General features: G+C 41.5%; 1 protein-coding gene across 4 annotated transcripts in view; it reads right to left on the bottom strand.

The window, feature by feature from the left end:
- The window catches only part of LOC143300163 (ankyrin repeat and SAM domain-containing protein 6-like), a 60,201-nt gene that overhangs the window by 46,095 nt on the left and 1,606 nt on the right, over nucleotides 1-12,500 (bottom strand). For all 4 annotated transcript variants that reach the window (XM_076613710.1, XM_076613712.1, XM_076613713.1 and 1 more), the window contains exon 2: nucleotides 9,225-9,696. In XM_076613710.1, coding sequence (XP_076469825.1) covers nucleotides 9,225-9,696 — 472 coding nt within the window. The remainder of the gene's footprint in view (nucleotides 1-9,224; nucleotides 9,697-12,500) is intronic.

Raw genomic sequence — 12,500 nt, 5'->3', positions numbered from 1 at the left:
CGGAAGAAAGCAAGAAACTAGCATTCTTCACTAAGCACAGTGCAGTCATTATCAGCAGCTATCACTTTGATCTCCCACTTTTCAGCCACCTCCAAACAGGGAGGGAAGGGGCGAAGGTACTGCCTGTAAAAGGAAACGCTTGAGGAGTGGGGTGGGTGGGGATGGGGGGAGGGAAGAAAAAGATAAAAAGACGACCAAGGCAAAATATTGTCCTCCAATAAGAGTGAGAGTGAGAGTCAGAGAGAGACAGACAGAGAAGAAAAGACACTTCAAAATGGTTCGAAATGAGAATACACCATTACAACTTGGTAACAAACAACAACACTCTAAACACTAATACTAAACAGTCTGAAGAAAATGAACATTAAAAGCATGCACAGTTTCAGTGATGAGTAAACAGATCCAATATACAGTTATTTATGAAACTAACAGGTTTCTCTGCAATTTCAGAATGATCATAGAGAAATCATAACAGATTTTTTTTTTTTAAATAAGTAACCTGTGTCAGACTGACTCTGTTTATAACAAAGTTAATTCTGTTTATAAATGATGAAATACAAAAAACGGGGGGGGGTTTTCTTCTTTTTCTGATCATCTTCTTTGCCAAATATTTTGTTGATAAACTCAGCATAAATATTTTTTTTTAAAACAAAACCAAAAAAATTCTAATAAGTTTGAAACAGAAAAATACAAATATTCCTTTTTTTTATGTGTACATAAATCACTAAAATAGTCCAGCACACTAACATCACTGAATAATAGAAACATACATTACAACTACTAATGATGATGATGATGTATACTTATTTCTAAGTTGTTTAGAGGGAGGCATTCAGAGCCCGCTATATGGAGAGATTGTGCCAATTGTAAGTACTGTGGGCTTCTTGCTATTGTTGCTTTTTTTGTTTGTTGTTTTTTCTTCTTCTTTTTTTGTGCAGTGATATCATTTCAATCTTTGGCTTGAGCTGACTGAAAACAAAATCTCTTAAACAGAGTCAACTGTACTTGAGTATTTGCTGCAATGTGTGTGTGTGTGTGTGTGTGTGTGTGTGTGTGTGTGTGTGTGTGTGTGTGTGTGTGTTGTTGTTGTTGTTGTTGTTGTTGCTGTTAATGTTTTTGTGGCCTCAGTTGCACACATGACCATGGAACTGATCTTTTCATTTTTTTTTCATTTTTTTTTTTATTCATTCATTTATTTATTTAACTTATTTAATCTATCTACTTTTCTGTGTTCAAGAGGTGGCATTCCTCAATGGCAAGAAAAAAAAAGAAAGAAAACAAGAAAGAAAAAAAAGAATAGATCCATAAGAAAAAGCCACAGTCATCCATAATTCTTTATCAGTGTGCCTTTATGGTGATGGACAATTGCTGTGTTATCTAATGTTGTCTGCATGCTTACACATGTCTGGGCTTTTTCTTGCTCCCCAGTGTATGACAGATTGTGGACTGTATATTATGTCTCCTTCACACTATCCCATTCTCTGTGGAATCATTGCTCATTGTGTATGCATTATATGTTCATATGGGGGTGGAGGGGGCAGGGTGGTGTGTAAGGGAGAGGAGAAAGAGTGTGTGTGTGGGGGGGCATCTATGAGAAGTGATTTTCAATTTTTTTCAATTCATTATTTACTGCTCAAATATTAAGTATATTGGAGATGAGGATTTGGTGTTTTTCTTATAATACCAATAATGAAATATTAAGATGGTTTTATCGTTCACTGTTTTCATGATATCATTACCAAACCACTGATTTTGAAAACCAAACAGCATGTTTCATGATGACTAATTAAAACTCTTGATGAGGTTTGGCCAATATTCAGGATAATGTGAAAATAAGCTCTCTCAACTCTGAAAAAGATATTTAAAACAGCAAAGTGCGGAAAGGGGTATCATTTGAAAAAGAAATGTCATGTACTTCACTGCCCATGTTATTCATGAATCAAAAAGAGCAAAACATATTTTTGAATGGAATGATTTCAGACGTACATCACTATTAGTATTAATCATGATCATTATGCCCCATAAGGTTTTTTTCCAATGCAAAGTACAGATTCAAAAAACACATTCAGGTAATAGCAACCCTCATACTACGACTGATCAGTACCAGTCTTACAAACTCAATAATATAGCGTGTACATGATTTACAGCATTTTCAACCACAGCCTTATGCTTGTGCTTCCTAAGCAGTGCAATACTTTGTACTCTTTGCCGTCTAATGGCACCAGACGCGCTGGAACATAACGGACGGCAGCTTAAGACCATGTTCAAATCCCTGAGGGTTGCACCAAGGCGTCAGGGATTTGAGAAGGGCTGTGTCTGACTGGCCCTTAATCCTGGCCAAGGTTTGATGACCGTTGGGCACTGCCAGGAATGTGGGACCCAGAGTTTCTGACCTTCTACTGTTCGGCCTCAGGGCAGGCCACAACCGCCTAAATCACCAGTTATCCACTAAATTCCTGCACTAGAAACTCAGCACAGTGCCCCTGTGGGACTGACAGCCAGACAAGAACATCTGCTGCAGTCCTGACCCCTCCACGAGGTGTCCAGGGACCTGTAGCGTACAGCTGTGTGGAGGACCTGTAGCGTACAGCTGCCTTCATCGTGGAGACTGGGGTGTCCATATGATGAACGAGATGGCCTTCCTTCACTCACGATGGTCAACAACTGGTCAGCACAGGTTGCATTGAGTGGCTGGATACCACTAATACAACAGGCCTGTCCCTGGCAAGCCACAACCACCTCTGCAGCACAAAACATCCCCCAAAGAAAAACTCCAGTCTCCCGGGACTGATGGATGCCTACTACTTGATGCTGACTCAAATGTTCACTTCTGGACCCTTTGACAAAGATCTGCATTCATGGTACATAGGAAGATAAATCATGTATCATTTCAGTGTCACAGAGCAATGGTCTGGTCACTGTCTTGGGGGGAAGAGGATGGATGGAAGTGGATGGTGGTAGGGGGTGCGCAGTATTACAGGAAACCTTCCAAGAAATCAATCTTTCTGAATGGATCTGCTGGTATTACTGACATGGTAATTTGTAACAATTCTAAAAATATAGAACTATTTATCCTAAAACCTGAAATCAACTGTGTATGGCTTACATGTTTGCAAAGTCTGTGTGTGTGTGTGTGTGTGTGTGTGTGTGTGTGTGTGTGTGTGTGTGTGTGTGTGTTGAGTGGTTTTATTTTTTCAATTTTACCTGTTCTTCACTGGTCATATTGGTTATCAAACAGACAAATATAATCGCCTATTTTTGACTGTGACTGCGAGACATTGGCTGTGGCTGCATTTAGTCTTAGAGCACTGATGGCAAAGGGTTTTACGATATACAAACATCTCATTTAATCTGATCAGTACATCATTACATGATTTCAGTGAATATATATATATCATGACTGTTGTCTGATCCAGTGAGGACAAGGGGCTTTGGCTTGGTGATGATAACATCTCTGTTTTAGTTCGTTATTTTTTGTCCTTCCTACTTTTCTTACATTTTTTTCCCCTTTATTTTATCTGTGCCCCACCCTCCCTCCCCCGCTCCACCCCCCTCACTGCCCTCCACCCCCACCCCATACCCTCCCCTCCACCCTTTTCAGCACAAACCACAACATGTGAAAACCTGTGCAGTTGTGTGCTCTGTGGTGCTGAACAATGTATGCACAGCTAGCTCAGCTGGCTATCAATATCTGATGTTATATTGTCTGCTAAACAAAAACCTCCATGCTCCACTTCTCAATGGCTCAGAACACGGTCCTTTGAAATCTTACTGTGGGTGCTCTGAAAGGGACCCAGTGGAGGAGGAGGGGGGGGGGGGCAATGAAGAGAAGGGGGTTGGTAGGTGGAAGAGGGAAGGGCATAATGTTATATAATGAAAGCCCTTTGGATTTTTTCTTTGGGGGTCTGAGTATAAACAGAATCCCTTGCTTCCTGTAGTCATGATGTCTTCCTCTGTGAAGCGTATTTCTGGAGGACTGTCTTCAAATCAACAAGGCAAATACATGGATGGACTGAAATACACACACATGGGCAGACTGAGACATGACATGCATTGTGCTTGGGGATGTGTACATTATTGTTTTAATGTTTGAAGTTGAACATCCTGAGTAATTAATAATTTCCTTCAGTCATAAACATTTACAGCCAAAAATGAATTTGTTAGCTTGCTATGAACCTTGAGGAACCTGAAATCAATGGTTAAGTTGAGGATAGTAGTTTGCACAGGACAGGAATGTCAGACCCCTGCCGGAGTCTGCACTAGTTGGGTCACGGTTAAGTATGTGTAATGAAATCAATGGCTAAGAGACAGAATGACAAACATGTCTCATCCTGACGGACTTAACACATGCTGCAACTGTGTTGCTTAGATCTGAGCATGCTTCAGTTCCCAAAAGGGCCCAAAATTTGCTTCAATATTTTGTTTTGAAAACTGCTTTGTGTTAATTCTTATTTGGAATATTTTTGTGAGTAATCTTATCTAAAATATTTATTTTTCGTCTTGAAATTTGAAACCAGAACTTCACTACCTCCCTTTTCTTGGTCTGGCTTCCAATCATTTCTAATTATAGATGTGCATAAATTCATCCACTGAAAAACACTTGTGCCAAAGGAAGCCATCTGCATGTCTGTGTATGTACAGAGCATTACCAGTACCACCCATTTCATATTATGTGAGCTGAAGCATTGTCAACAGGATTACTGGTCACATCCAAAAAGGTTGTCACTTCATGACCCTGCCCTGTCTGTGCACACACTGTAAGACAAACAGCAACCGGACTCATGAATAGCCAAACACCTCCTCTACAACAAGGGCTGAGCCAAAGTGCACACTCATGCTTGCCCAGGCACCACAGTATATCACAAAACTCGCTCAGCCAAATCCGGCCACAGACTGGGCACTGGTGCAGAACTGGAACACTCAGCAGCACTAAGTGGCACTAATGCTAATCAAAAACCTGGGTTTTCCTGTTGACTCCAGTAATCCGCAGACTGCACTGCCGTCCATTATAATGATTAGCCCAGAGCCCTGAAATGTGCACAGCAAAGGTAAACACACCCCTGGCCTGAGGAATGACCAAAGGTACGGGCTGAAATCCCCAGACACCCAAGGACTGATTAATGACTGGCTGTTGCGAAAGCGAAGACAAAGGCGTTGACGAGAAAGAAAATGTCCTGACAATGTACTTACAAGACAAGGGTGAGAGTAAGAAGTGCCAGAAAAGAAAAGGTTGAGTCTTCTCCAGTACTTAAGCCTTTAGGGGTGGAGCACTGAGCACAGAAGATTTGAGACGGTCTCTTTGGCATCTTTCACTTCATACATATTTATTAAACAATATCAACTGATTAAGGGTCATCATTCAGGGTGAAAAAAATCTAGATCATCAAATATGAGAAGAGTGGTCATTAACATCAACACTGGGTGACACACACAAAGTCTTGAAGGCCTTGCCTCTCTTGTATAATAATATCCCAGCATTAACAAGGCCTGAGAGATATATATAGAGACACTTGCACTTTGCAGGGTTGGTCAGGAGATTTGAGCAATACATCTCGCACTTTGCAGCGATGGTCAGGAAATGTGAGCAACACACCCAAAGACGCATCCATGAAGCAGATATAGTCGACTGTGCAGTCCCAGTCTTCCCATTCCAGCCCATAGCACACTCAACCGTGGGTAGCAGCCGGCCGTGGGCTGAAAAAATCCACCTCCGCTGGGAATCCAACCAGGATCCTGTCAGTCCACATCCTCTTTTTGATTTGCACTGACTAAACAGTCTGATATATTACTGGACGTTATAAACATAATCCTGTCTACTGAGACTCTGCTCCCTCTTAGCAGTGCACATGTGGATTCTCAGTGCATGGGTACGAACAAGAGCAAGCTAAAGAACAAGCTAAAAAATGTTCAAATAGAAATGAGGCAGACAACCACATCCGATGCAGAACACTGAGGAATCCCTCTTCATTCTAAATTTGGGAAACTCAGTTTGGAACACTTGCAGTGAGCCATAATTCAAGCAGGAGCTTGCTTCTTTTTCTTTCTTTTAAACCATCACTCAGTCTAATTTCACCTGATCTAATGTTATTATGAATGTCTTGAGCAATTCTTGTCTCCCCCCCCCCCCCCCCCCCCCCCGCATCTTTATTCACATTCTGGTTTCTTTTTTTCTTTTTCTTTGTTTCCACCTCCAACCCCATGACCCCCTCCTCCCCACTCACACACACACAGTGACACACACACACACACATACAATCAATCACACACACACACACACACACAGTGACACACACACACAATCACACACACACACACACACAGTGACACACACACACAAACACACACACAGTGACACACACACACACACACACACACACACACACACACACACAGTCACACACACACACACACGCACGCACACACGCACGAACGCACACATGCATGCATGCACGCACGCATGCACACACATGCGCGCGCACACACACACACACACATTTAACCCTTTCCTGTTTTCCACAACCAATCATGTGCTATGGCACTGATGGCTCACTGTTAGAGTATACATGTGTACACAGCAAACACAGCTCTGTGGACACAGTCATAGTGGGTCTTAGTGTTTGTGGTTTCTTCTGGCGGATCAAAGGACTTCTCCTGATGAGTCAGGGGCTATTATTGCCTGGACTGCTGGGTGATCAATGACATCCTTACTGACTGGCTGTGACCATGGTGACTGTGACATCAACAACTACAGGTGTGTGATGTCCACACCTTGTATCACTGGTACAGGACTGACACTGATAGTGTGATCAATGACATCCTTACTGACTGGCTGTGGTCATGGTGACTGTGACATCAACAACTACAGGTGGGTGATGTCCACACCTTGTATCACTGGTACAGGACTGACACTGATAGTGTGATCAATGACATCCTTACTGACTGGCTGTGGTCATGGTGACTGTGACATCAACAACTACAGGTGGGTGATGTCCACACCTTGTATCACTGGTACAGGACTGACACTGATAGTGTGATCAATGACATCCTTACTGACTGGCTGTGACCATGGTGACTGTGACATCAACAACTACAGGTGGGTGATGTCCACACCTTGTATCACTGGTACAGGACTGACACTGATAGTGTGATCAATGACATCCTTACTGACTGGTTGTGGTCATGGTGACTGTGACATCAACAACTACAGGTGGGTGATGTCCACACCTTGTATCACTGGTACAGACTGACACTGATAGTGTGATCAATGACATCCTTACTGACTGGCTGTGACCATGGTGACTGACATCAACAACTACAGGTGGGTGATGTCCACACCTTGTATCACTGCTACAGGACTGACACTGATAGTGTGATCAATGACATCCTTATTGACTGGCTGTGACCATGGTGACTGACATCAACAACTACAGGTGGGTGATGTCCACACCTTGTATCACTGGTACAGGACTGACACTGATAGTGTGATCAATGACATCCTTATTGACTGGCTGTGACCATGGTGACTGACATCAACAACTACAGGTGGGTGATGTCCACACCTTGTATCACTGGTACAGGACTGACACTGATAGTGTGATCAATGACATCCTTACTGACTGGCTGTGACCATGGTGACTGACATCAACAACTACAGGTGTGTGATGTCCACACCTTGTATCACTGCTACAGGACTGACACTGATAGTGTGATCAATGACATCCTTACTGACTGGCTGTGACCATGGTGACTGTGACATCAACAACTACAGGTGGGTGATGTCCACACCTTGTATCACTGGTACAGGACTGACACTGATAGTGTGATCAATGACATCCTTACTGACTGGTTGTGGTCATGGTGACTGTGACATCAACAACTACAGGTGGGTGATGTCCACACCTTGTATCACTGCTACAGGACTGACACTGATAGTGTGATCAATGACATCCTTACTGACTGGCTGTGACCATGGTGACTGTGACATCAACAACTACAGGTGGGTGATGTCCACACCTTGTATCACTGCTACAGGACTGACACTGATAGTGTGATCAATGACATCCTTACTGACTGGCTGTGGTCATGGTGACTGACATCAACAACTACAGGTGGGTGATGTCCACACCTTGTATCACTGGTACAGGACTGACACTGATAGTGCACGGTACACAGAGACGTGGTGCAGCAAGTGTACTTTAACTGATGACAGAAGATCTACGTTGAAAACGAATTAAACCCTTTTTTCTTCTAGTTCTATCCTGTTTTTTTTTGTGTGTAGTAAGCTTTGCAAGCATGTTATGCTTTACAGATTAATAATAAAACATTATCGCAAGTTCATTCTTAACACTTTTTAAAATTCTAAGTACAGTTTTTGTTTCCAAATACTAAAACAGGAGCAGCTAAAAACACATTTTTGTAAAAAGAAGCTGGGACAGTAATGGCAGAAGCCAGTAATGGCAGTATGTTATAAATACTACACTTTTCAATGTTTAGCAGATAATGGCAGTATGTTATAAATACTACACTTTTCAATGTTTAGCAGATAATGGCAGTATGTTATAAATACTACACTTTTCAATGTTTAGCAGATAATGGCAGTATGTTATAAATACTACACTTTTCAATGTTTAGCAGATAATGGCAGTATGTTATAAATACTACACTTTTCAATGTTTAGCAGCTCAACTAAAAAATGAAATCTCATGATAATAGGTATTCATAAAATATCACTTATGAGCATGCAAGACTTTTGTCATGACAGTGACATCCGTTTTTAGCTCTTGCCTTTGTATAATTGGCGTACTCACTATATTATAACATTTTTATATATGCCAAAATATGCTTACCCACTAACTAGTTATAAGTATTCAGTGGCACAAAAGTCAATTTGATACAAATTATTCCAAACCTAATTGACAGCAAGGGCAAAAACTGCTAGTCATTGGAATAAAATATAATCAAGATTAAAAGAAAATAACAACAACATAATATCTGGCTGCACCACACAAGCTGTTGTGACAACTAAATAACATAGTATGAGTTTCCAGTACTCACGTTTCCTCTCCTCATTAAACTATTAACAAAAAAGCTAGTAATGTAGTACACTGTAATTTGTATGACCCAATGTGTAAAACAGTAGTAACAACAACATGATACATCCCCAGACTACAGAGGCACCAGACACTGTAATGTAACACAAAGTACAAATGTTCTGCAACACTTACAAACTTTGGGTTTGTTGGTGGTCTTCCTGTCCAGGTACCCTCTCACCTCCCGCTTGCCGCGGACAGTGGCGATGCCCAGCGCCGTCTTGTCTCCAACGTTCACCACGTTGGGGTCCCCGCCTTTCTCGATCAGTATCTGAGCTGTGGTCATGTGACCATTCAATGCCGCCAGCATGAGCGGCGTCAGACCGCTGGTGGGCGTGCAGAAGTTCATGTCACAGCCCCGGTCCAGGAGGAAGCGCAGCACGGCATCGTGCCCGTGCAGAGCAGCGGCCAGCAGGGGGGTGAACTCACACCCTTCACTGGCACCATTGAGGTCGACACCAGACTCCACCAGAAGCTTCACAGTCTGAATGTGGCCACCGCGAGCGGCCAGGGTGAGCGCCGAGGCGCCGTAGCGGTTTTTGGCCTGGATGTCTGCCTGGTGCTGGATCAGTAGCGCCACCACGTTGCTGTGGCCGTACCTTGACGCCTGACGGAGGGAGGCAACAATCATGGTAGTGAACAGTTGATTCACATAGATCTCACACTGACTGCAAAGAATTGACTTAGCTATATTTCCCCTCTCTCTCTCTCATTTACTTTATTTCACTTGTTTGTTTGTTTGGGTTTTGTTTCTTCTTCTTTTTTTCTTTTTCTTTTTCTTTTTTAGAGGTTTATTTGTAAAAGGCTGCTAAAGAACCTGCTGACTGCTGTGTTATTCTTGCAGAGATAGACAGAAGACTAGAAGAGATTCAGATTCATATGATTTATTCATTTAAGACCATAGTCCTATATCAAAAGGAAGCATTAACAGAATATATATGTGTGTATATATATAGCTATGTAAACACAACAAACATAACCAGTTACCACAACAACTCTGTGTGTGAGAGAGAGAGAGAGAGAGAGAGAGAGAGAGAGAGAGAGGATCAAACAGCTGGGTGGCTGTGTTTTTATACAGATCTGCTCATCTGTGTATCATGTATGCGAACACATGCATCCGTGTTCGCTCTGGAATACATGCCACGAATCAAGCATTTTTTTTTTTTTTTTTTTTTTATTATAGCTGTTGGCATTAAGAGTCTTGCAAGTTACAAAAGCAAAACTCCAAGAGATGATGATATTTGTTTTAACTGTGTGTGGTTGGGATCTGCGGAGGTGTCTAGATATGAGTGAGTGAACCTCTCTTTGTGGAGGAGGGCGGGATAGGGCATACATGCACACCTGTTTTTGCATGCATGTGTATGCTTGCAAAATGAATGAATCAACGGATGCCTGGATGAATCTGAACAAGTATACATGTGTGTGTGTGTGTGTGTGTGTGTGTGTGTGTGTGTGTGTGTGTTTGACCTACTTTCAAAACCTTGGCCTGGTTGTGTCACTCTGATGAACAGTACTGTTCTTGTTCTTCAATCTTCTTCATCCCCCCACCCACCCCCTCCACCCCTTTTCTTTTTAATCTGAAATTCAGCAGCTTCATGCTGAATGAATGAAGCTCTTCTTTTCTGTTCATGGAATCAGATCCAAAACATTGTGCACCACCCCTTTCCTTTTTTTTTTTTTTTTTTTTTTTTTTTTTTAGCATGACAAAAAAGTCAAAGCAAGTCAGTCATATATGTACTCATAAGATAAACAACAATCAGTGAGTAAATCACAGAGTTTGGTTTACATGGATTAATTTTTGGGGGTGGGGACTGAGGGAAAGGGACTGTGGTTATGGGTGGGGTGGAGATAGGGTACAGTGAGGGCTAGTAAACAGTCATAGTAATGACCAACATCAACAGAAATAACACACACACACACACACACACACACACACACACACACACACACTAATTTCTCCCCCAACAACCCCCTCTCTCCCGCCTTCCTCTCACACACACACACACACTCACTCACAACCCCCTCCCCCCACCAAATTCGAAACAATCTAAAATGATTGCAACATAGCCCCCTCCTCCACCCAACCTCAGTTAACTCCTACACTCTCTCTGTGTCTCAGAGAACCGCTAATTATCTCAAGGTCTGATCACATAAAATGATACCTTTTCATTAGCCAGCAGTAGTAATCAAGTTTACTGGCATGGGATGACATCATGGTTTAGTTTTAGGTTTTCTTTTCTGCCACAAAATTAGCAAAGCAGGAGTAAGACTAGAGAAGACTGCTTGCTGTATGTTGGAAACTTTCCTGTCTCAGTGTCTTTTCATTCATCTTTTTATTTATAAATTCAATTTGTTTTTAATCATATTTCAGTTCTGAAAACTGTCCTGCACCTTCCAGTATCTATAACAATATTGTTTTCCAATTTTTTATTTCTTTTTTTATGATTCATTCTGAAAACTTTACATGCTTGCAAAATACAATTCAAATTCATATATAATGTACTTTGTGTGTGTGTGTGTGTTGTTGTTGTTGTTGTTGTCTTCAGTTTAACGTCTTTCCACTTGAAGTGATATTAGACGAAAAAAAAGAAAAAAAACGTGGGGGTAGGGGCTGTGAGAGGGGGAGGGATAAAAGTGTGTGTATGTGTGGAGGGTGAATAGGGAGAGACAACGCTAGGAAAAATGGAAACGTTATAAACGCCAACATCAAACAAATATAACATCTATAACAAATGTCCTATAGGACTATGCAGCAAACCTTCTGCAATAACAAATAACATATTGGAATTGTTAATAACACATTCAAAAGAACTTTTGGTGAAGTCTGGCAAAAAACATTTTAGATTCTGACATTCGAATATTACATGGTTGCTAGAAATATGTTCTCCACATATGCATCTGACATCTTTGCTGAACTTTGTTACAAAAGCGTTCAGTTTTATCCTATTTGATAATGTATGAATCTGCCTTAATCTTATTGAATTACTGTATGTATTTGACTGATTGATAGTTCCCGGTTGTTGAACATTAATTACACTATGGTTTAAAGCTTTGCCGTTTTCCTGGTATAATTCTCTGACTTTGTTCCACGATGTTTTTTCTAGTATTCGATAACCCTCTTGTACAGACAGAGGCACATAAAGTTCTATGGTTCCCTGTTCGTTCTTTGCACCTTTTCTTGCAGCCCTGTCAGCCCATTCATTGTAGAGAATACCAAGATGTGAAGGAACCCAGAAAAACGTAATATGTGTTCCTTTCAAGCTTAAAAGATGTAAAATGTGGCTGATTTCTAGTATGATTTTAGATTTGTTCTTACAATTTGGTGAGTTTAAAGCACATAATACAGATTTGCGTTGATTCCAAATCTCTGTGTGTGTGTGTGTGTGTGTGTGTGTGTGTGTGAAAAAGAAA

Source organism: Babylonia areolata, chromosome 26 (assembly GCF_041734735.1).
Source record: "Babylonia areolata isolate BAREFJ2019XMU chromosome 26, ASM4173473v1, whole genome shotgun sequence".
NCBI lineage: Eukaryota > Metazoa > Mollusca > Gastropoda > Neogastropoda > Buccinidae > Babylonia > Babylonia areolata.
The sequence above is the reverse complement of the archived record's forward strand: the minus strand, read 5'-3'. Positions and strand labels throughout refer to the sequence as shown.